The sequence below is a fragment of the Martes martes genome (assembly GCF_963455335.1).
Source record: "Martes martes genome assembly, chromosome: 1".
Lineage (NCBI taxonomy): Eukaryota > Metazoa > Chordata > Mammalia > Carnivora > Mustelidae > Martes > Martes martes.
The window spans coordinates 167,849,703-167,875,726 of NC_137888.1; the positions used below are offsets into that span (position 1 = coordinate 167,849,703).

At 46.6% G+C, this 26,024-nt stretch overlaps 1 protein-coding gene across 2 annotated transcripts in view; it reads right to left on the reverse strand.

Annotated features, from left to right (window-relative positions):
• Positions 1-9,691: 9,691 nt before the first annotated feature.
• Positions 9,692-26,024, reverse strand: part of LMCD1 (LIM and cysteine rich domains 1) — a 59,116-nt gene continuing 42,783 nt past the window's right edge. For both annotated transcript variants that reach the window (XM_080824908.1, XM_080824909.1), the window contains 3 exons: positions 25,633-25,962; positions 12,313-12,528; positions 9,692-10,348 (listed from right to left, as the gene is read on the reverse strand). In XM_080824908.1, coding sequence (XP_080681034.1) covers positions 10,190-10,348; positions 12,313-12,528; positions 25,633-25,962 — 705 coding nt within the window. In that variant the 3' untranslated portion in view covers positions 9,692-10,189. The remainder of the gene's footprint in view (positions 10,349-12,312; positions 12,529-25,632; positions 25,963-26,024) is intronic.

The window sequence follows — 26,024 nt, forward strand, 5'->3', positions numbered from 1 at the left end:
AAGTGAATCCGTACCATTCAGGGAAGCAAGCCATGAAGTTTTTCCTAGGTGGGAAGGCATGGGTTGCCCTGATTTAGAAATTCAACTTGCCTACCCTCTCACATGGTAAAATGAGAAGCCAAGAACACTGTGTCTTCTCCGTCTGGGAGGTGGATTTCTTTGTATGAGTTGTTTGCAGTTGATCTGAGGCCTCTTATTACATGCATATTACCGTTCATACCACCCAGTTAGGTAACGACTTCATACGGGGCTGGAGGTGGAGAGAGGGAGAAACGCTTATCAAATTGAACAGACACTCTAAGGTGAATCCTGATTGTAGGAATCTAGGGCTTTCATTTAATGCATACCTTGGAAGTAAGGATACAAAATTGTCCTCCATTTCTAGAAACTCACAGAGGACAGCACTTGACTGATTTTGAAAGACCCAAGTTGCATTTTAAACTGTTATATAAATCACAGATTATATAAATAAAGACTAGCCGCCCCCTCCATTGTCTAATCAGCTTGGGGGTGGTGGTGCAGAGGCACTGGGCAAATCAGGCCTATCTCCTGATTTTGTAAATAAACTTTCACTGAAACCCAGGCATGCTAATTTGTTTACGCACTGTCTGTGGCTCCTTTCCCACCACAAGAGCAGAACTGAGTAGTTGTAACAGAGGCCATATGGCTTGCAAAGTCTAAACTATTTGCTATCTGGCTCTTTACAGAAAAAGTTAGCTGACCCTGGTCTAAGGTTATGCAAATTGCCCACCCACAGAGCAGCCATAGCCCACAGGTATGTTTTGATGGGGTTTTAAAAAGTGAAGCAACAAACAGCGCCATGGCCCCTGCTGTTGGCACTGGGCCTCCTTCCTCTGTTTTGCTCACTGCCTGACACCAGTAGGCCCTTAGAGGCCACCTCTGGATAGCGGACTCAGGAAGGGGCTTGACTTGGAAGTCTGGAGACCCGGTGTGCTGTCTTGCTCCACTTTGAGCTTACCCTGTGATCCTCCTAAAGCTATTTCTACTCCCTAGCCTCAGTTTCCCCATGTCTTACCTGGCTTCTAACCGGCCCTTTCAACTCTAACATGCTCCAGCCTTGCTGCTCCAAGTGTGGTCCTCAGGCCAGCAGCAGTGACATCACCCAGTGCTTGTTGGAAACGCTCGGTCTCAGGCCTCAGCCCAGACCTGCGGAACCGGAACTCACATTTTATCAAGCCCTCAGGTGATTCTCATAAACACTAGGCGAGAGAAGCTCGTCTCTAGAATGTCACCTTCCTGATGTGATGTAGCAGCAAAGTAAATTAGAGGTGACAGGGGATTTCCATTCTTGAGTTGCCTGCCATCCTAGGGCGAGTTAGGTGAGACATAAAATGTGTGGTCTTATGGATGCAACATTTCCCTGGACACTTGCTTAAGACATTGTGGGGCCCATTGTGAGTCTGAGGGTCAACAGAAGTGCTCACCATTCTTAAAGTACACATGGCACAAATGCAGGACAGATGCCACCTGGCTTTGAAATGGCAGCTTGACTTCACCAGTAAAGAAATAAGAAATTTACTATATTCACAACTCTGTGTGTGTGTGTGTGTGTGTGTGTGTGTGTAGCAAAATGCTGAAACCACCTCTCAGTGGGGAGGTCCTGTTTGGGCATTTGCCAGAAGGTCTCAAGAAATCAGAAACGAGGAAATGGATGAGCATGTTTGCTGATGGACTTTAAGAAATATACACTGATTTTTAAAAAAAATCTCTGCTTCCAAGAGTAGAGGAGATTGCATTTGAGTCCTCTTCTTCTGCTAACACAAAAGACGACGTAATGGTAGCAGCCAATCCTTACTGAGCGCTTACTCCATGCCAGGAGCTGTTCTCAGTCTTTTAACGTGCATAAACCCCTTTTATCCTCAGAGCAGCCCAATAAAGTAAATGCGATTACTATCCCATTTTATAATGGAGAAATTTGGGAATGAAGTGAAATGCTTTATCTAAGGCGACCCAGCAGAGCGGGGATTAGAATAGAGGCATCTCGCTCCACGCCTCAGTGGCAATGTTACGCTGCAAGGCACGCTGAAGCTATTTGCTGGGTGACTGGGAAGGACCAGGCTGCCAGTGGCCTATTTGCAAGGAGCCCTGGGGATATTTTGGGAAGGGACATAGGCTGGATTCTGCTTGTCTGAATAGATAATTGTCCTGTTATTTGTTACTCCCCTCTGATAAATTCAACTCCTTCACAGCGGGACCTATGCCTCCTTTGTCTGCCGTTGTATTCTAATACCTTCCGACCAGGCTTGGGCCATAATAAGCGCTGAGTAAATGCCTGGTGAATGAATGAAGGCTGAACTAGTGAGTGAGTGGCCTCTTGCTTGGAGGACAAATCACCAAGTTTGACATAGATGCAGTCTGGTCAAGGGCTGAATCACTCACACAATTGGCTGAGATTCTGAACCTCCGAAGAAACCACCGAGGGCTTCCTGAAAGAAGGAGTGCTTGTGCTGAGCCTGGAAGCAGAGTGGCAGAAGACTGGTCTTTCAAGTGGGAACAAGTATTGAAAGCACTGCTTTTGCAAGCTCTGGTCCGAGATGTCACAAACACCTCTCCCGCTGAGGTGGATCACACAGACAATGTATTGAACTATTGAACAGACACCTTCCTGCTTGGCTTGAGGCTTTGGCTGGAGCATGTTCTTCTGTCCAGCTTTGGCACCGGACGGTCCCCTTGCATTGGCCAAGGATGCCCGCCTGTCTGCTCCTTCTCCCTCCTCTGCTTATCAGCTGAAGATGAACTCCGGAGAGCTGGCCTGTCAACCGAAGCACAAACTATTCCCTTGTAGGGCAAAGGCTTGTGATTCTTTGCAACAATATTTCATAATTTATACATTTGATTAAAAACTGGAACCTTTGCCAGCAGCCTGCGTAATCTAACATATTGGGATCATTAGCTGCTTGTGTCACTCTTCTATTTTAAAACTTTCCATATTTGAACTCATGGAAATACATCCTTCACATTTATTAAACTTTTCCCATAAAAACAGTTTAGTAAGACTCCATCATCTTTCATAGAGTTAAATAAAAAAAGGCCACAATAAAACCCTTTAGACATTTCCTTTAGGGAATACCATTTTATTTAGGCCTTTACAAACATTTGTCTTTTCTTGCCAGTAATTTAAAAAAAATATCAAGACAAATGAGATTTTTAGTGGCTTGATAATTAGTTCAAGATGAGCTTTGTGACTTGGCTTCTATCCTGGCTCTTCGGGGCAGGTCCTCCTAGGCCTCTCAGGAACCTGCATTCCCCAGTCCTGGGACAATCTTAGTCCCTTCGGTTCCGGGGGTTGATTCTCTTCCAACTTCTCAGATCGTTCCTTTTCTGTGCTTTTCTCCTGTTGTTCCACCCACCCTCCCTCTCTGTAGAGAACCAAGCCAGCTCTACTTTGCCCAGCAGGCTCTTTCCCCTCCTACCTCCAGTTCTAACAGGGCTTCTCTCTCACTTATTCCCCCCGCCCCCTCCCCCACCCCCATCCTGCAGGAGAAGCCTGTTTCGGGTGATTTGCTTATGGCCCCTTTTGTGAATCCCCTTTCCTCTGCCTGCAGTTCTGGTTGGCATTTGACTGAGACACTGTGAATCATAGTACCCCAGTCCTCTAGCACACTGATTGGTTGAGGGATAGGCACGTGACCCACATTGGGCCAATCAGAGTCATTCCCAGAAAGCCCCAGAAAGAGATGGTCCTTTTCCTTCGGACTCACTAGCTCCAAGGGCAAAAGTGACCCTCTGGTTGATGGCTGCTACCATCTAGCGGAGCTTACCTGCTGACGAAGCCAACATGGAGAGAAACAGAGGTGAGACGTGGAGAGAGGAATCGGATTCTTAACTATGTAATTAGAGTTACTAGATCCAGTTGTTCCTGAAGCTGACCCTCCTCTTGAACTTTCTGAGAAGAAAGTGGATTCTAGAATGTGGATTCCCTGTCATTCTCGTTATTTGTTTAAATTGGTTTGAATTGGAGTGCCCTCACTCGCTCCAACATCGTCACAGGTAATATTTATTCTGTTCAAATCCTTTCTGTTATTCAAGAAGCAGTGTTGTCCCAAACTCAGACCAAAGAACCACCTTATGCTGAGTTTCTGTTATAGAACAGAGGGAATCAAATGGAGAGATCATTTTGCTTCAAATTAGTGGAATCTGACAGAATGTCAATAGCAGTTGAGAAAAAGAGCCAACGCACTTCTTCCTTCAACACAACACCTCCAGTATTGGCCATTGTACAGTCTTGTTTTTTATGTAATTTTCTTGTATTTGATTGCAGACATTTGAAGCCAAACTCTGATAACCCAGTGAGTCAAGCACTTGTGTCACTATTTCTTGCGTCCCCATGGAACAGACTTGATTAAAAATCCCAATGAACTAAGGAGTGTCATGGCTTCAGAAGTATATAATGCCCCCAAATGTTTTGGGTATGAGTCACGTTGTTTTTGGCAAGAATCAGCAAGACCCCACTAATGAGAGACTGTATGATGAGGGAATATGTCCCACAAGGAGGAAGTATCTCACCCTGCATAAAGAATAATGAAATGTATTGTCTCATGGAACAAGAAGCCCAGGGGTGTGTTCACCGGCTGGGTGACGTAACCAAGTATCTAGGCTCTCTGACTAGCACGTCCATCATCCTCAGCTTACTGGCTTGGTCAGCTTGTCTCCTCAAGGTTCTAAGATGGCATCAGCAATTCCAACCCAAATACACTCCGCTCAAGAACAGGGACCTCCTTGAGAAATGGCTGACTCCAAAGCTGGGGTAAAGAAAATACCGGATGAGGTGTGAACTCCTGATTGTGCCAGAACATTAAAACTCTGTGTAAAGAATGATGGTGACACGTCAAAAGGATATAGCCAGATTGAAAGAGCTTGCTTTGGCCAAATTTGGGACAATTTGAACATCCAAATAAATAATGATAGTATTAGATTATTAGTGATTGAGCATCAAAATCAAGAATGATAGTGTTAGCTTAAATGTGATTTCATAAAATAGAAATCTGTATCTCCAAACTGATATAAGTAAGGGAATAAACAAATAGAAGAGAGAGCTTTTCCTTGTAGTGAATACTACCTAATAAACATAGAAGGGATGACTCAATTAGAAAAATCAACATTTGGCAGCTCTCACAGTAATTAATTCAGTCAGGAAACATCAAAGGATACTTAGAAACAGCAGGTGGCATGTTGATGAGCAACAGGATATTAACATCGTATCCAATACAAGCATATCTTATTACACTTTGCTTTATTGTGTTTCACAGATATTATGGATTTTTTTGTTTTGTTTTTTGTTTATTTTTTTTATTTATTTGACAGAGAGAGAGATCATAGGTAGGCAGAGAGGCAGGCAGAGAGAGAGAGAAGAGGAAGCAGGCTCCCCGCTGAGCAGAGAGCCTGATGCAGGGCTCAATCTCAGGACCCTGAGATCATGACCTGAGCCGAAGGCAGAGGCTTAGCCCACTGAGCCACCCAGGCGCCCCTTGTTTGTTTTTTGTCTGTTTTTTACAAATTGAAGATTTGTGGCAACTCTACTGAGCAAATCCATCGGTGCCATTTTTTCTGACAACGTTTGCTCATGTCTCGGTGTCACCTTTTGGTAATTTCTGTAATATTTCAAATTTTTTCATTATTATTATGTTTGTTACTGTGATCTGTGATCATTGGTTATGACTTGCTGTAAGCTCAGATGATGGTTCTCATTTTTTAGCAATAAAGTATTTTTTAATGAAGGCATGTACATTGTTTTTTAGACATAATGCTATTCCACGCTTAATAGACTTAATAGATTACGGTATAGTGTAAACATAATTTTTACATGCACTGGGAAACCAAAAAACTCGTTTTCCTCACTTTATGGGCAATATTCACTGTATTGCAGTGATGTGGAACTGAACCGGCAGTATCTCCAAGACTTCCCACAAATTACTCATTTAATACAAAGGGGAACAGAGTAACCTCACAAGCTAGCTTCACTAGCTTCAAGTGTTGAAAATTAATATCAAAACCTAGCAGCACAAATGCAAATCTTGTATCATCTGCTGGGGCATAATGAAAAGTAAACAAGCTTACTTTCATGATATTGCCCCCCCCCCCCCAAATGCATAACCTGAATCTAACTATGAGAGACTATCAGACAAACCTGATTTGATGGACATTCTACTCAATCAGTGGCCTCCTTAGATGTTGAGGTCATAAATGTCAAGGAAGGAACGAGAAACACTTCCAAATTACAGAACACTGAAGAGACAAGATACCTAAATGGAATGCGTCATCCCCGACTGGACCTTTTCATAGTAAAAGATGTTATTGGTACAATTGGTGTGTCTGAGGATTCGATGGTAGAGTGTTAATTTCTGATTTTGATGGTGGTTTTGTGGTTATGCAGGAGAATGTTTTTGTTCATGGGAATTATACACTAAAATACTCAGGAGTGATGGGGCATTGTGTCAGCCACCCCCTCACAAGGTTCAAGAAGAAAAGCTCTTTGTTTTTGTCTTGAAACTTTTTTTTGTTAAGTTTGAAATTATGAGAAAAAAAAAAAAAGTAGGGCCCTTTATTCCAGAGCCTGTCTTTCCATTAAGGAAGAACAGTTTTCTAAGCAGCTCCCCAGTGGAGGAGCCCATTGGCCAGACCTGAATTACATACTGTTTCTTTTTGGAGCCCAGGGCCACTGGCAACGGGGAGTCCCCCAAGGGCCCTCAGCTCTTTGTCCTTGCATTTAGTTGCCAGGGCTATCCTGAGGATTGGAGAACCAAAGATAGTGAGACTATCCTCTCAAGAAGTTCACAGGGGGAGCCTTTCCCCAACGAGTAATGATAGCTCAGTAGCACCAGTCAATGATCACAGAGCGCCTGGGATACTCTGAGAGCACAGAGGAACCTGGAACTCCCCAGAGGGCAGGGTGAGGCCAGGGAAGTCTTCTAGAGAATGGGAGTTAATGGGAATGGCAGCTCCTGTTTTTGCTGAATGGGGGGTAAAATCAGCTCAAAGTAACACTGTAGGCTTTTATTTATTTATATTTAAAGATTTTATTTATTTGACAGAGACAGCTAGAGAGGGAACAAGAGCAGGGAGAGTGGGAGAGGGAGAAAGAAGTAGGGGGCCCGATGCAGGGCTCAATCCCAGGACCCTGGGATCATGACCTGAGCCAAAGGCAGAGGCTTAACCCACTGAGCCTCCCAGGCACCTCAGCACTGTAGGCATTGAAAGCATACCACCTTGCGGTTCTGCTATAGAATGCCACTCAGCCATGGTGGTTCCACAGATGAGGCAGTAGTGGAGCACAGTGTGGGGAACTCCGGGGAGAGGCAACAGCCTGAGCAATGGTGCAGAGGTAGGGAAATCCTGGAACATGTCTAGGGCCTGACAAGCTGTTCACCTGGCTTCTGAGCAGGGAGCAGGAAGCAAGGTGGTTTGGGGCCAGTAAATTAAGAAGCTTGATTGTAAGGTTAAAAAGTTTTGCCTTTCTTCTGGGTGTGCAACAGGGAGCCCCTGACTGTTTTAGAAGAGGCCTGTGTTTCTGAGCATTTCAACTGGGCAGTGTGTGGAGGGGGTAAGTTCATGGTAGGGACACTCACTAGGTGACTATTGTCAGTCTGGGTAGAAAATGTTCAAGGTGAAACATGGCCCTGGGGATAGAGGGAAAGCAATGACGAGAGAAAAGACTATGCTGAGTGACACTGCTGACAGGAGGGGAGTGTCAGGATTTAGGTGTTCCATGTGGGAGCACGGGTGTCATTAGTAGACATGGGGATGGCACGAGCATGCTCTGGGTGGTATCTGGTGGGGTCTGAAGAGGGACATCACTCCTACCCACAGTGGTGTGGACAAAAAAACCAGGATAAAATCAGTTGAGTATCATGCTGGGGTTTCAGCAGAGGAGAGAGCATGTATCCAGTAATCTCTCTGTCAAGTCATTACCACCACTGCTTAAAACTCTCTGAAGGCTCCCCATTGCTCTTTGGACAGCGACTATTCTTTTCTGTTGCCCATAAAATCAGTGCACCTCTTGTGTCTCACACCCATCCTCCTTCCCTCTATGCACCACACTAGCCTTCTTTCAATCCCACTCATGGGCCACAGTCACCTCTGTATTTCCAACACTAGTCAATAGGTATTGAATAAACTGATATTCAACCACAGGGCCTTTGCACATGACATCCATGCATCCATCCTTAACCATTTCCTTTCCCTCTGCTTGCTCAGAGTTCACTCACCTTTTAGATCTCAGTCCAAGTGTCACTTTTCCAGGAGCACCTCCCCTGACCTCCCTAACTTAGTCTGGTTTCTGTTACATGCTTTATAAATACATGTATCTCCCCTTTCTATAACTTTTCATTGACTTGTAGGAGTATTTGCCTAAGGCCCATTCCCGCATAGACTATAAAATCCAGCGGGTAGGGGATACTGTTCTTTCTGTAAACACTCTATCTACTATACTCAGCATGGGTAATGGAACTCTCTAATGCCCAGTGGTATTTGCAGAGTGAATTAGTGAGTGAGTGAATGAATGAGTGAATATTCCATTGGTGCCTCTGGGAAGGGATTGAGAAGTAGGTTATGCTTCAGGACAGATAGAATTTCAACAGGTGGTGTTGGTCTTCAAGAAACCAGCACAAAACTAGTAAAAGCACTAGAGGAAGAGGGCTTGATCAAAGGCAGTTGGTGAATGTCTAGGTGAAATAAGGAGATGGAAATCAAGAGAAACAAAGAGTTCCAAGGCCAGAAAGACAAGCCAAATTTTGGAAAGATCCAAATGTCGGGGAGGTATTGATTCTTAACTTGAGTCCTGGGGAGCCATGGAGGGTGGGGGAGGAAAGGAACACCCCCAAAGCTTCTCTGTGGGGAGACGGACATGACAGGGAAGCAGGTAGCTGGAGACAGGAACTGGAAACAGAAAACCAGCAGGCCATTGTAATAATACCTTTAGTCAAACGTGCAAAGTCGGGGTGTTGTAGGTAAAAGATGAGTAGAGTGAGATTCGGATGGGGAAATGAAAGAACCTTGGCAACGGATGGGAAGTTGAAGAATGAACACAAGCCACAGGTGACTGGGCTGTGAGCTTAGAAGACTCATGTCTTTTTTGTCTTTGGATCCCTCCGTAGAAAAAAGATAACTTTTCTTAGAAGTCGTGGAAAGGAAACTAATCTGGGGGCTGCATATGCTCAGAGAGGCCATAAAAAGAGAGGAAATCTGGCCCAAAGACCCATTCTGTTTGGCTAATTCAGTGTCCAGTTGGAAACAATTAAAAGCACAGAGATTTCTCATAAACATCCCGTATTTCTTCAAGACTGCCCACACTGGTCACCGTGTCCCCCAGGGCACCCATTGGCTGAGCTCCAGTGGCTCCATGTGCCTGCTCCCCAAACTCCACCTGGTCTTACTCCCGGAGGAGTTCCCTTATTACCTGTGAGGGTAGCTGACTGGCTCCCAGACGATGCTCTCTGGGGTAGCAGGAAACATGACACATTCCCTCATGGATCTGGGGCTTCCTAGAATGGGGGGACACAGGGATTCGGCCTGGAAGACCTACACCCTCAAAGAAATCTGATGAGACACAGGTGACAAAGAGACACGCCAGCCCTTAGGGCACTTCCTGCCACTACGAGCACTCAGGGTCACAGGGCTCACTGGACGCAGTGAAATCACGCCACGGTGTGAATAACTACACTGGGGCATATGTGGACTTCATAAAACTTTTATTGATACGTTTATCATGCCAAAAAAGGTTTTTATTTAAAATTCCAATTCCATTTGAAAAGGAGGCCACAAATGATTGTTGGGGTCCCAGCCTGTTCCAGGAGGAGCCCCCACGTTCGTGAGAAAGCACGCACATTCTACAGCTACGTGATCTGATCACCCAGAACTGCATTCTGGGAAACTCCTAGAGATCCTTTGCAGGATGCCAGCTTTGTCTTTAGTTGGTAGCTGGGAAACAACAACAAAATAATTCCATTCTAAGACTCCTCAGAACATTGTTGGCTTTGAAAATATTGACCTCAAGGATCTACCACCACCCAACCTAGAATATATGTATGCATATCTATATATATTCCCACTGAAAAAAATCACTGTTCTTGTTCCTTGCTGTTGGCACATCAGACCCTTAGGATGGCTTCAGCACACCTGGCCTTTCTTCTTGGTGGGATCCTGTGGGTTCTGGCTATGGATGGGCAGCCCTTCAGGAGCGCTTGGACTTGCTGCAAGTCGGGCACAGAAGCTGCCCCTTGGTGACGATGTACGCCCGGCCACTCAGCTGCTGCTCACAGCCCTCACAGACAAAGTGCTTTCGGTGCCAGGCCAGGTCCTCCACACGCTGGTAGTCCTCTGAGAATATGATCTAGGGGAGGGGAGCAGAGGAAATGCACGACTCAGGTTCTGTGCCTAGTAGAGACAGTGCGTGGAGGACAAGTTGTAGATGGTGGTTCCTCCTCCCCCATTCTCATCTTGACCTTTAAATGCATCAGTGGAGGATTCTGACCTAAATCTCAGGCAGTAAGTACAATATTTGGCACAGATCATGATTGCATTTTAGCTTCTTAGATGAAGGAAAAAAAAATATTCTCTGCCGCACGCAGGTTTTACTTATCTAGCATCCGTTATACTCCTTGGCCCAAATTCAGAGCCCAGCTGTGTTCAGAGATGTGATTACATACCCCAGTGAACACGGCCCAACTAAGGACCAGTGGTCACACAGGGTCACATAGGGTCACTTGGGCTTGGAATAAAGTAACACTTTGGAATATGTATATATATCCTGAGGAATCCCTGAGGAGAGCCAAACAGTGTACATCTTAAATACATTTTATGACTTGGGGTCAAACACGAATCAGGGAACCAGCTGCATGACATTGGGCAAATTACTTCATCTTTCTGTGCCTCAGTTTCCACATCTGTGGAATGGGGACATAAAAACTACCCAACCACAGGGTTTTATGAGTGCTACATGTGTTACTACATTAAGAAGTATTTGGCATAGTGACTGTTTTATGACCTCTCCTAGCTGTTCTCTTCTCAAACATAAAATGTAGACAGTGATGGTCTCTCCCAAAGGGACCACTGTGAGATGTAAATGGCACATCACATATAAAGTATGGAGCAAATGACTGACCCACTGCAAGCCCTTAATAATGGATGGAGTGTTGTGACTCTAAGTATACTATTGTCCTCACAAAAATGAGATTGTGGGTGGGCGCCTGGGTGGCTCAGTCAGTTAAGCGTCTGACTTGAGCTCAGGTCATGATCTCAGGGTCCTGGGATGGAGCCCGTGTCATAGGGCTTCATGTTCGGCAGGGAGTCTGCCTCTCCCTCTCTCTCTGCCCCTCCCCCTGCTCACGCTCTCTTTCTCTCAAATAAAATTTAAAAATCTTAAAAAAGCATGAGGTTGTGGGGCAGGCCTGCTGACAATCCTTTTCCCTCTTAACCTCTCTCGATCACAGTTATTAGGTAAGACCCTTGTGGAACTTCAACTTCATATGGAGAGCAATACATGGAAGGTGGGAGGAGGGAGGAGGCAGATACTGGCTCACAATGAAGAAGACATTTCTAACCCTCATATGTGCCAATAATGAAGGTAGTGAGTTTCCTGTTGTCATAGGCATGCAGACAGTCATTACCATTATCATAATTATCATTGTCATTGTTAATATACCTTAGAGTTCCTCCAGCCTGAACTCATATTGGAGAGTCAAAGCCCTTTCATGGCATCTCTACTGTGTTAAGTTAATGTTTTAGTATTGTACCATATCATACTGTATTATATTGTAAGACTACTAGTAGCTCCTATTTGTTAATTATTTGGTCAGGCCCTGTGCCAAGCATTTTCATGCATTATCTCATTTTATCCTCATAGTAACCCCTTGGGATGGGCCTATCTTCCTCCCATTTTATGAGTGGTAAATTGCGGCACAGGAATGACGTAACCACACCACTAATCGTGTAGAGCCAGGTTTGAATGTGGGCAATCTGCTTTCCAGCACACACCTCCTCCCCCCGTACCCCCATAGTGTTCTTCCAAGCACTTACTAAGTGCCAGGCATTGTGCCAGGGATAAGACCTGACAAGAATGATGTGTCCAACCCATCCTGAACAACCCCTTGAGTGTGAACTGATTTCTGCCCCACTTTGCAAATGAGGACACAGAAGCTGAGCGCAGGATGCGAACTCTGAACCTCAGTCTTTCTATCTGCGGATCATATCCTCAATGAAGCCACATTCACCTTGGTCTCCGGGTCCTCTCCCGTAGTCGTGGGAAGACACTCCCCACTCCCTAGCCCCCTGCCCCTTGCCCCTGGGGCCTCTCACCTCATCGCAGCCAGAGCACCGGGGCCGCAGGCTCTCGCAGTAATGGCGGCCACACCAGGGCGCACCATCCTTCCAGAAGTAGATGAGGTCCACCAGCGGCTCAGAGCACTTGACACACAGAAAGCAGGTGGGGTGCCACTGCTTACTGTACCCTGCCCTGTCTGCGTAGACCACAGGGCTGTCGGCGGGGGCCACTTCCTTGCAGAACTCACAGACCTAGAAGGGGAGGAGGACACCAGGGATACGAGGTGGTCAGGAGAACACTGTGACACGGGTTCAAGTTTCCACTCGTCTCTCTACTTCCTGAGGGCTCTCCAGCAAGTTACTGTACCTTTCCGTTCCTCAGTTTTCTCATCTTCGGTGTGGGATAACGACATTGCCTACCTAGTAGGTTGTTGTGAGGACTAAATACAGTAGTTGTTAAGCTCAGGGAACCTCAAATTTTTACCCTCCAGGACCCTTTATGTTCTTACAAATTATTAAGAACCCCAGAGTGGTTTTGCTCATATGGGTAATAGCTGTTGAGATTTACCATAAGAAAAATTAAAGCTGAATAAAAAATTAAGTAATTATTTATTAATTCATTTAAAAATAATAAACCAACATATTAATAGATGTATGCACCATTAAAAATAACTGTTTTCCCAAACAAAAAACTTAGTGAGAAGAGAGGCACCGCTTTATATTTTTGCAAATCTCTTCACTGACTAGCTCAGTAGAGGACTGTGCTCATAATTGCTGTAGCATTTCATCTTTTGCATTATGTTGTTTTCTTTGCAATATAGGAAGAATATCTGACCCCTCACTGGTATGAAGTTGGTTAAAGGAAGGGAGGAGTATTTTAACAGCCTTTCCAGATAACTATGGAGATTCTTCCTTGATAATATATCCAAACTGGACAAGTGGTAGTTTCTCAAAAGTCAATGTGGTCTCTGAACCATATCAATCAACCTTCCATCCTGGTTACATTAAAACCCACTAGACACCTTGCACTTTGAATGGATCTTTTACTCACATATAATTGTTCTTTAGTGAACTTTTAGTTTTAGAAGAGTTCTAGATTTACAGAAAAATTGTGAAGATAGTAGAGAGAGTTCTCATATACCCCACACGCAATTTCCTCTGTTCTTAACATTTTAGAGTAATATGATATACTTGTCACAATTAACCAATATTGGTATGTTATTATTAACTAAAGTCCCAACTTTATTTAGATGCTTTTAGATTTTACCTAATATCCTTTTTCTATTTCCAGGATATGTTACCTTTAGTCCTCATATTTCCTTTAGGCTCCTCTTGAGTGACTTCTCAGACTTCCCTTGTTTTTTTATTTTTGTTTTGTTTTGTTTTGTTTGTTTTTTGAGAGAGAGTGAGAGAGGACGTGCACATGCGTGAGGGGGTTGGGGGCCGAGGGAGAGGGAGAGAGAGAAGCCTAAGGAGGCTTGGTGAGGATGCGGGACTTGTTCTCATAACCCGGAGATCATGACCTGAGCTGAGAGTCAGACAGTCAACAAACTGAGCTACCCAGGCGCCCCTAGACTTCCCTTGTTTTTGATGACGTTGACAGATTGGAGAAGTACTGGTCAGTTGTTTTGTAGAATGTTACTTTCATGATTACATCAGGAGGAAAACCACAGAGGTTAATTGCCATTCTCATGACATACTATCCAGAGTACATACTTCATCCATCAGATCTTTTGAGTCATTTTGGAGTTACTTCCTACCCCTCAAAACTCTGGTGATGCTGATGCTGATGGCAGCTCTATCATTTCCTTAAGACAGCTCTCCATCCAGCACTATGCTCAGGACTGGGCACTCCTTACAGAAATGTACCCCTTATAGAAACCCTAGAGAGTTATTTCCCCTTCTAATTTAGCTCCCTTTTAAGAAAACCATTATTTCCCTCCAGACATGGCAAAACTGATGTTCAGAGAGATTCAGTGGTTGCTCAGTAATGTACAGCTGATAGGAGGCAAAGCTGGGATTTGAACATGGGCCAAGCCTGACCCGGAAGCCAAAGGTCTTTCTACTACATGGTGTGTAGGCGTCGGCAAACGGCAGCCACCGCCAAACCCAGCTGCTGTCTGTCCTTTTAACGCCCACCAGCTAAGACTAGATTTTACGTTCACACTCCAATTCAGTGAAATGTTTTCTCCCAAAAAAGAATTCCGTTTTTCTCATTGGCGGACCTGTATTATGGACTGAATTATGCACCCCCCCCAATTTCTATGTTCTCCTAATGTGACTGCATTTGGCATAGGGCCTTTCAGCAGGTTATTAAGGTTAAATGAGGTCATAAGGGTGGGGCCCTACTCAGATAGGACCGGTATTCTTATAAGAAGAAGAGAGACCAATCACCTTCTCTCCCATTCTGTGCACGCACAGAGGAAAGGTTGTGTGAAGACACACTGGGAAGGCAGCTGTGTACATGCCAGGAGGAGAGGCTTCGTCAGAAACCTACTGCACTGGCACTTTGATCTTGGACTCGTAGCCTCCAGAAAGATGAGAAAATAGATTTCTGTTATTTAAGCCATCCAGTCTATGGCATTCTGTTATGACAGCCCGAGGTGACCAATATAACCTGTATTACAAAAGCCCATACTTAATGATATTGTTAGGTTTTGAATTTCAGAAATAGAACACTTGGTTGGTGGAAATTTGTTTTCTCTCTTGTTACATAAAGTACCTACATAAGATCATCAGTTTTGGCTCTTGGCCTACAGCACCTGAAATATTTACCACCTGGCCCTCCACAGAAAATGTTTGCAGAGCCTGGCTTTAGAGGAGAACTTGATCTGACTAAGCACCAATTAATTATAGGTCGGCCCCAACACAGATATTGTTTTGCCATGCAAAGGTGAGTAGGCACATTTTTAAGAGTCTAAACAATTGGCATTCTTAAGTTATAGACTTGAATTACATACTTAATATATATTCTTATATACAAAGAGGAAATAAAAGTTATGATGATGCAAAGCAGGGAAAGAAAACCAAACGACAAGGAATGCCCCATGTACTGATAGGGGTCCCTAAGCACAGCAGTTGTCGAATGAATGGCTAGATAAAAAAAAAAAGTGTGTGAATCCTTCACCACAATGAAAACCTTGTTCCCCTGCACATGGTTGAGTCCCAGCTCCCATGGAGCTCATCGGAGGGTCTCAACCAAAAACAAGTGATGAATCATCATTCACTTATTTTCACCATCCCGTTGGCACAGCTGGGAGGTGTAAAGTCTTTGGCAAGCACTGTATGAGTACCAGGTGAATTTTCTGTCTGGCTGGCTTTCTGTATTTCACAGGACAAAATTTCCAGACCTTTTCCTCCCTAGCAGAAGGGACTTAGTGTCCATCCACCACCCAGCTGGGTATCACTGTGATATACTAGTTGGGCTCCTGATTCCAGGTTTCCTAGATGTTGCTTAATGTGGAAGCAGGGGGTGGGATAAAAATGCACCTAGTTGTGTCTGGGGAACATCGGAAAGCACCCACAACCCACAGAAGGAAACAAAGGGACGGGAGGTCAGAAAGTTTGGGGGCTGTGAGCCCAGGTTATGGTTGCAACTTCTGGAGGTAATGGGGAGCCATTACTGGTTCTTGAGGCTGGGAGCACTGTGTTTGGTTCGTACCATGCCGTAGTGAGATAATTCTAGCAGCGGCAGCAGCATGGAGGGGGAAGGAAGAGAGAATAATCTGTGCCCACAGAGCTTTGGCCCTGCCACGTCTGAGAGCTCTGTCTCAAGGTCCTCCCTCAGTGAGGAGTATCCCTTCCCTCACTGCTCCCCCAGCATCCCTGGCTCATGGCCTGTTACTAACAGTAGCCTGCCCTTTTCAAAGCAAACAGTGTCACTGCCATTTTATGAAAACAAGATGTCCGGGTAATGAGCCCTGTCAGCATGTGTCAGAAACCAATTTCCTTCTCTGGCCTCTCAGTTATTTTCTGTACGCTCTTCCCCATCATCTCAAAGGATAGAAGATCTGACAGTGTCCCAGTTATGTAAGCCTGGTGGCCCCTCAGAGATGAGGGGCAGGCTGGCAACCAAGAGTTGGAAGGTTTAGCCTGCTTGGCTCCTATGATCCAGACCCTGCCTTTCTCTGCACAAACTTATTCTCCTACAACCTTGGTCCTGAAGTTGACAATTTCTGAATTACAATGGATGGTTGAGAGTGGAGCTAGCTGTGTGACCTTAGGCAAGTTACCCAACCTCTCTGTGCCTTAGTTTTTTTTCACCCATCAGGTGAGGACACTAATAATATTAACACCATATAGTTGTTCTTGGGATTAAATGAGATAATAGAATTAATGGACTTTATAAGGGCTCAATAACAGCTGGCTAAAATCTCCTGTTGTTTCTACCCCAGCCTTCTTTATAGAGGAGGGGCCTGTAGCTCAGAGGGTTAAATCACTTTCCCAAGATGACAAGGACATGTTGAAGGCAGGATGTGCTTTTGGTTTGAAGGCCTGGGGTTTCTTTCCATAACACCATGATCACGCAGATTGAGAGGAGGTTTTTCCTACCATTGATGAGCTTTGTTTTTTCCTATCTCCAGTTTTTCCATCTGTGCACGGCCAGAGGACAGAGTTCTATGAATTGCATTGTCAGTAGCTACTCCAGACTCCGCTATAGTCAGTCCCTTCTCCCAAACCAACCCCTGTAAGACAGTGGTTCTCAGGCCTGCGTCTGCCCCAGCTCCCCCTAGAAGGCTCGTTGAGACAGACTGTTGGGTCCCATACCCAGAGTGTCTGATTCAGACAGGTCTGGGATGAAGCACAGGAATCTGCAAGCTCCTGGGGATGCTGGTGTGGCCAGGGGACTCAGTTTGAGAACCACTATCATAGAGTGTCTAAAAATGACCTTAAAAATGAGCTCGGCAAAAATGATATCACCAATTCAGTTCGGTCACAGCAAAAGCTAATTCGGATTCCTGGGATGCTTAAGTTCTAGACAATTTTTAAGAAAGCCCAGTGTGGTCATTCTCAGGCTACTTTCCCTACGAAGGAGATACTGTGGCCAAGTAAAAGTCCCTTGGGACTATGTTAAAAGGCATAGAGAAGAACACTCATCACTAGCATATCAGCTGGTCCTTCTTCATACTGTCAACCATCTACAATCAGAGCTTGCCCCCGAGAATCTAACATCTGCCATATAGCTTAGTTTGCAGACTATTTCCCCCTGGGGGGAGGAGGTGTGGCATAAATCTTTCATTGGTGGAACAAAGGTGAAGTTTCTCCTTGTGCCACTGAAGTTTGGCTCTGTCTCTGTTCAAATGGTGAAAGATTCTGAATGAAAAAGGTCTAAATGAAAAGGTTTGAAAATTCTGTACTTTGGGGCTTTGTCATGTGTAAAACCAACTGCTTGGAGAAAACTGAGGGAACACTTTAGATGGCACTGCCTTGGGAGCTAAGACGCGGGAGGGTTGAGGTTCCCTTGGTCATGGTCTGTGGAAATGATGTTGGCCAGTTCTTGGACACGCCTCCAACCAATGGGGTGTCTAAGTCCCTTCCTTTGGTTGTGGCCCCTCCTTAATGACTTGCTCTGTTGAACAGAATGTAGTGGGAAGGATGTTACAGATTCCTGAGGTAGGTCATAAAAGACAACTCCGTCTCTTCCACTGGAGTCTTTCTCTCTACACACACCTTGGCAGTCCTGGGCAGGCAGGAAAGGAACCCCGAGACCTCTTTGCCAGGGAAGCCCTGTGGAGAAACCACACAGGGAGAGGGGAAGAGGCCCAGGGAGCCCCTCCTGGCTGCTCCATCCCAGCTGCTTGTCCTCCTAGCATTGAAGCCACAGACCTGTGAGACAACGAGCTTCACAAGCCTCTGGCTCCCAGCCTGTCAGCTGCTCCAAACGATGCCACACTGGCAGAGATAAGATAGCCCCACCGAACCCTGCCCAAATTGCTGATTTGTGAGCAGGACACATGTCACTTTTTTTATGCCTCTATACCTTAGGGTGTTTTGATATGCAGCAGTAGGTGACAAGAACATTCAGTGTGGGCACACAGAATTATTAAGTCTTCTGAAACGGGAGTCACCGAGACACCAAGTGTTTAAGGCAACAGTAGATCAGGGACAGTGGCCAAGGGTTACGTGGCCAAAGAACTCTCTCTCAGGACGGAGCTGTGTTGGCCTTCAGAGAATGATCAACAGATACGGAGAACCCTCCGAACCAGCAATAATCTCTCTCGAGGTTGCCAGAAGTTCTGTCCCAATCATTCTGTTCTTTTCTGGAAGGCTGTTCTCCAAAGGACTACTCAGTCTAAACCCAGAGTGCCTTGTGAAAATCTTACTACTACAATACAGTAAATATTAACACAAGGGCCTTGAATTCAGGCGCTGGGTTCTTTCCAACACAAATACTCAACAATTTATTTATAAACAGCATCTCCCCATTTCCTCTTATGGTGATTATTCACCATCTTTGCTTTGGAGCCTCGTGTATCCCAGAGTTTTTTTTTTTTTTTTTCCTTAGTTTCTTTCCTTTTTTGGCCCAGTGTCATTTCTGGCATCCTTAAACTCTTGTGTTCTGTTCCCCCACAGTCATCTTCCTGAGACTCCTCATAGTACAGACTGGGCAGGCTGGATGCTGTGGTCGGGCTGAGGGCTTTGGAATGAGATCCATGTCATTGCTTCATCACTGGTGGCACTTAGATAAGTCACCCACCTCTCTGAGCCTCAGTTTCCTCATCAGTAACATACGGCAGGCCCTAGCTCACGGGAGAGGCTTTACATAGGGTGGTCACCATTGATGGCCAGCCGTTTCACCTCACGCTTCTCCCTGGGGCAGATAATGGAATATGGGGCTCTCTGCCAGCAAGGTACCATGTTAGGCATTTCTAACTGACTCTCCTTCACTGGTTTTTTTCTGATAAAGGGGGATATGGAGCCAGGAAGGCTTCATAAATGCTACCCTCTGAAGAGAGGCCGTTAGCCTGGAGCGTTCTCAAATCCAGCTTTGACAAGCGTGTAGGCAAGGACTGGCTTCCCACCAAAGGAAAAAGCCTTACATGGGGTCGTCTCTGTTGCCATGGCCGTGCGTGGTTCCTGCAGCTGCACGGGAGCTGGGGAGATAGAAGCTTCCACTTGCTGGAATCCTGGTGGGGTTTGGGGTAAGGCAGGCCTTTGTTCTAGTTCTGGCTTAACCACTCACCAGCTAGATGACTAGAAAAAGGGGGAAATTATATTTCGTAGGAGAATTCTTAGAATTCAGTAAAAAAAAAAAACAACGATGTGAAGCCTTTGGCATAGTCCCGGGCACAATCTAGACAGTTAAGGGATGGCAGCTGACATCACCAGCATCATCATCCTATTAACTTATAACAGCAAAATCAAAATGAATAAAACCAAAGTAATTCATAAAAAGCTAGTAACCATCTTTTACAGTGGTTCTAGTTCTGGGGTTAGCAAACTACATCTGTGGGCCAAATCCAGCCCACCACTTGTTTTTGCAAATAAAGTTTTATTGGCACATGACTATAGTCTTCTGTTTAGATCCTGTCAATGGCTGTGTTAGGCCAGAGTAAGTAGTTGTGATAGAGACCGTATGGCTTGCAAAGCCTAAAATATTCACCATCTGCCTTTTACAGGAAAAATTTGCCAGCTTCTGTTTTAGTCAATGGAATATCATGCAGCCCAGTCCAGGAAAAAAAAAAAAAAAGATGCTTGTCAAGCCCATGTGGCAACATGGAAAAGTATTTTCTGTGGGAAAAAAAAAATCCCTTTAATGTCATTAAAATATCTCCATTGTAAAGGAGGAGGGAGGCAGATGTGGAGAAGCTTGGTAACCATGGTGATTTTCTGGGCCTTTTGGCCTGGGTCCTCCAGCTCAGGGCTCAGGATGTGGGGGTGGGGCGCTGGTTTCAAATTCCCGGAGAGGGGCTGGCAGGAAAGCCAGCCTGCCGAGCCCACAAGCCAAACATCTGCTGCACAAAGGTTTGGAAGTCCCTTGCCCACAAATATGTCCCTTGTTGGGGCTGGAGTCAGGCTGAGCTGCCAGCTGCTGTCAGTTTCCATCAGAGAGGCAGAGCTCGGTGGGAGGGGTGCTGCGGGGAAGGGGCTGGGTGGGGGGCACCCGGCAGGGATGATAAATACTAAAGGGTGGAGATTACATCGACTGCTATGTTCTGGCTTTCTTTCTCCTTTCTTCAGTTACAAGTTTGGGGTGTAGGGAGAGGCGGAAATTCCACGCCCAGGAAATCCGTATATTTCATTTCTGAGAAAATACCAAGTAAGCATTCTCAAGGCAGGGAAACGGTTTGGTGGGGCTGTTAACAATCAGAGCATTGAGGTCGTTGCCCTTGCGGCCCAGGCACTCATAGGTTCCATCCAGGTGGGAGAGGTGGGGAGCAGAGGGCCTGGAAAGTGGATACAGAGCTTTGCCATTCTGGAGTGAATGTTCCAAGTTGCTGGAGTTGGCCGTTCCTTGGCCATGGAGCCCTCTGAAGCCCTCCAAACCCAGGAGAACTCATGGTGGGAGGGATTGGCGTGCCATGGGCAAGTCCTTCCATTGTTCTTGGCATGCAGAAAAGAGGCCCCCAGATTCTTCACTGGACTGGGCTGTGGGTGACTCCCAACACTGCCACTCACCCAGCAAACCCAAGTACAGACGCCTTTGTTGGTGGTGTCCCCACCTACCCAGGCCCCACCCCAGGGCTACTCAGACTTGTCAGGACTGGTAACGCACCGGGAGGTGGGATAGAGTCCCAGCCTCACCTATTATCAGCAAGCCTCTTAACCTCTCACTGTGTCAGGTTCCACATCTGTGAAATGGGTGTGACAACCCCAACCTCTCCCGCTAGTTGTTAGGGTGGTTCCAGAAGACACGAATGAGCCTGCTGGGCAGTAACGGACATTCTTCCACCTGCCCCCCCCCCCCCCGTTCTTGCAGGCACACACATGTGGGGCAAGTAGAGGAAAGAGGGAGGTGAAATACTCTGGGGTTTTAATTGGCCTCACTGATTCAAAGAGCACACTTCGGGAGTGACAGCGACTGGGTTAGCCCCTGGGATTTTCTGCTGTCGTGTCTCCTCATGAGCACAGATACCTCTGACAGCATTTCTCAGGTGTCCTGCCTCTCCTGACCTCAGTGTAATAATGACGCTTTCAAAGGGCTGCTCTGAGGTACCCAAGGGTAGCCACAGCTCTTGGGTTCACTCTTCAGATGTGCCTCAGCTGATGTGAGGTTGCCCCATCCTGTTGTGGGCGGGGGGTGGTGGTTGTGTGCAGGCCCGGAGCAGGAAAGATGGGATGTCCATCTGTGAACCGTACTCAGATCTGAGTAACTCCGCAGGCCTGGACACATGAGGGAGTTGTGCTCAGAGGGTGCTCTTCCCACAAGCGGACTGGCCCACCCACTGTTCTAGGGCCTCACCCCTAACTCAGCCCATGGGGGCATTTCCACATGGGTGATTTGAAAAAGGCTTCTGGCAATAGTGTTCCTCTGGTCTGGATAACACTTTCCTCTGAGCACATTTTGGTGGAGGGGCTTGGTGAGGAGGACACCACTGTCTGACTCAGCTGGCATCTGGCCCCTCTCCGGCTCTCTGAGGAAGAACATTATGGTTGACAGACTGACAGTAGCTTGAGGGAGCCAGGCAAGCTCACTGGAGAAGTGCCCTGTGGTGTGGGCTGACTGCAGCATGGAGGGAAGGGAGCCTGTGGCCTCAGGCTGCTGAGTAGTGTGGTTGCATGGGGCTATATGGCAATGTCTAAAGCCATTCTGTGTTTCCAGAACTCCCTGCAGACTATTCAAGGAATGGGAGAGTGCTATGCCGTGTCCTCAAAGCTGGACTGCCTAAGCCAACAGGCCAAAAACATCTAGAAAATGCCAGTGTTGTCATTTCTTCAATCCTCACCATAGGCCTCTTTGGTGATATCATTTTTCCTAAGCTTATATGTAAAATTATTTTTATACTCCTTAGCAGTGGGTCTCAAAGAGTGACCCCCAGACCAGCATCAGCATCAACCTGGGTGCTCAGTAGAAAAGCTGAGTCTCTGGGCCTACCTGCCTCTATTAAGCAGGGAGCTCTGGGGTAAGGCCCAGACCTCTGAGTTTTAACCAGCCTTCCCTGTAATTTTACTTTGAGAACCACTGCCATAGCCTACCAGAGGCTTTCAGAAGTCCCACCACAAAGAAATGCATGTAGTGTTGGTCACTCTATTGTCTCCTAAATTCACATGGCTGTGTAACCCATTTATGACCTAATATCCATTAGCTTTCCAAGGAACACTCTTTGGGCAACAGGAAAGATGGGCCTGGGGTCTGACAGAAGTTGGTTCAAATCCCACAGCTTTTCTTCAAGTCCTTGGGTGGCTGGGAGTTTTAAATCAGATACTCTAGTGCTTAACACTACCCTTGGTTCAGGGAAAGCATGCCACATCGTAGCAGCTAACGATAGTAGTAATGATCATTCTTTGGATAAGAAACCATACTATGTCACCAAAATAGGTTGTGTGTGCCTTCCTTTTGCCTCCATTCCCGCCTGCCCCCACAAATCACCATGTGGATTTGGGCTGTCCGTCTGAGTTCTACAATTTCCTCATCAGGGGAGCAAAAATCAGGATTCCTGCCTGATGCTTGGCTCTGGTAAACTGTCCTCCACTGCCCATTTATGGGAGACAGAAGGCCCAGCACATGGATGGCCAGCACCCATGTCCACTTGACTTGGCTACTCACTGGGGTAAGGCAGAGCAGTCCAGGGAGCACAAATCCGCAACTAAGTTTGGGGCTGCTGGGGACACACTCTCTATGGTCTATGTCTATCTAGCTACCTTTGTAGGATTTGCTCCCGGGATTCAAGGAGATAAACAGGGACTTATAAAGGAGGCTCCCAGCCTCCTTTCTTCCTGGAAGACATCATAAGCAGGGTTTTATAACTCTGCATCATGTAGTAGGAAAAGTATAGGATCCAGGTCCTATTCCTTAGAAACTATGGGACCTTGGAAAAATTACCTACCCTCTCTGAATATTTGATTCCATACCTGTAAAATGGGGTTGGTAAAATTCACCCCACTAGGCGGTTGTATGAATTAAACGAAGACCCTGACAGAGAGGGCAGGGTATCTGGCACAGAGCAGGTGCTTAATAAACGTGAACTTGAATCCCTGGGCAACATGGCCATCTAGATCGTCCCCATCATTCCAGGCTCTGTTTAGTTAGAATGCTCGCTTATTCATCCATTTGTTCATTCATTCATGGTTCACATATTTATTGAGCACCTACTCTCTATACTGATGGCATCTGCTGAAGATACGGAGATGAAAAAGACAAGCCAGCAGCACCTAGAAGGGACATTAATGCATGTAACACAGGCCTGAATCCACTAAGTACATAACTAGTTATCTAAGCAAGATTGGGGTTAGGGTAAGGAAGGAGAGAAGGCCGTCTTCCCCAGGCAGCCCAGCCCAAATAATATGGACTTCCTTCAAATTCCCTGTTCATTGTCTGATCTTGTTGTTTATATACTTTCAAACTGTCACAATTACTTCCTAAAGTTGACGGTAGGCAGAGACCCGGGATCTCAGGCCACCTTTGCCCCACTTCCATGCTGTGCAAATATGTGGGGCTGAGTCAGGGGTAAAATATGTTCTCAGATCAGCATATCTCTCCTGGGAATGGCAATTGGGAAATGTCACAATGACTTAAAGAGATCACCTTCCAAGTTGGAATTAGGCAGTATTTATGCTTTAAGGACAGATGACTATTTGGATAGAGGGCTGGGTGCAGAGGAGAACAGTTTATGAAACATGGTAACTGGATCTAAATTTTTTTTTTTTAAGTTGCTGGGACATGTATCCTTCCTGAGCAATAGGTTTTTTCGACACCCTTTCCAAATTTGTGGTAGGGAAAATGGTTTTTTTCTTTTGTCTTAAAGTTCTCAGATTAGGGGCACCTGGGTGGCTCAGTCAGTTAAGCGTCTATCTGAGATTATGATCTTGGGATCCCAGGATTGAGTCCCACATTGGGCTCCCTGCTCCGTGGGGAGTCTGCTTCTGTCTCTCCCTCTGCCCTGCCCTCCTGCTTGTGCTCTGTCTCTCTCTCAAATAAATAAAAAAAGTCTTTCGCAAAAAGAAAAAACTTCTCAGATTAACAGTGTGAAGCCACAGTTCACTGGATGGCAATCCCAAATGAATGTGCCAACACATGGGGGTTGGACATGCAGGATGCAGGTTTTGTATGACAAGTCTGAGTCACTGCAGGGAAGAAGGAGCCTGGCCCTCTCTGAATGTAGAGACAGCATCATCGGGGCTGCCATTTCCCTGGGATGTCTGGCTCACACAGGTGACTGCCCGCTGTTACCAGCAGGGCAGATAATTGGCTTGAGGGCTCCCTGTATTGGGACATTGATCTGCAAATCCCAAACAGAGGCAGTTGAGGCCAGTTGGCTGGTGGGGGCAGAGGACAAAAGGTAGAAGGGGGTCAGAGACCAGGAAAGAGCAGACATCAGTCCTTAGTGGCACCTGCCTCAAGCTAGTCCTTGTGGGACAGATCAGACAAACCAATGCATGAGGCTTTCGCCTCCCAGACTCTCTGGCTTCTTCATTTTTTCTCAAACAGCCCCCAGGAGCTCACTCCCTTACAGCGTATCTTCCACACACTCCTCAAGGATGCTTTCCAAAGCACAGCTCAGACCCTGTGACGCCTCCCACCGACAGCCTGCCATGGCTCCCCGTAGCCCTCAGAGGGATGTCAGACATCCCTGCTATTCTCCAACGGGAGGACAGTGTCCTCTGCCTGTTTGATTTCCTGGGGCTTGGTGACAGGACAGGCTAGTCAATACATGAGTGATGAATGGATGGCTTCTGCTTCGGGAAGCATGGCCCTGCTGACTGTGCCAGCTTCGTGTCCCCACACCCTCAGCGCACCATGCTTTCAGACACACGGGACTCAGTTCAGCCCTCTGGCTCCACCACGCTCTCTGGAACTCAGGCCTTTTGTACATGCTCACCTCTTGAAGGCGGCACAGGCCTTCCCTGCCAGGCCTGAAGACTTGGATGCATCCTGGTTATTCTTCCCAAGCCAGGCAGGGCCTCAGCTCCTCCTCCAAGCCGACCCTCACCCCAACCAAGGTTAGATGCCCTTTCTGTGACAGTTTGGTTGTCTGTGACCTTCCCTGGACGCTGAGCCTCTCAAGCATGGTGATTGTGTTGTTTTCCGCAGGACAGTGCCTGGTCTGAGTAAATGAGCACCCCACAAGATGCTGGCAGGATGAACACATGAACGACGGCATGAACGAGGGGAAAAGCCTAGAGCTGGGGCCATGACTGCGCCAGCCCTGGGGACTGGTAGTTTCAGCCACACCGGGAGGCAGGGGAGAGACTTACGTATTCTTTGGACGGGTCACCGATGCTGCCGTTGGTGGTTGGGGCGGTGGTCTCCGTGCCCTCTGGCTTTTCCTGCTGCTTCCCCTCCTCCTTGGGCAAGCCCCCTTGCCCAGGGAGGGTCACCTCTCCCACGCCCAGTGCCTCGCTCTTGTATTGCTTGACAAACTCTTCCATCACTTTCACCTCGTTCTCCAGAAGTCCACGGCAGCGAGAGGGGTCCTGGTCGTAGATGGGAAGCTGGTGCATGAGTTGGCGGCGGCGGTAGTAGGCACCCTCGGTGCCCGTCACCGGCTGCTTCTCCTTCGGGATGAGCTCCATGTACTGCAGGCCCTAGTGGGGAGGAGATAAAGCAACAGTGATTGGCACGCGCCCATGCAGAGATCTGGAACTGG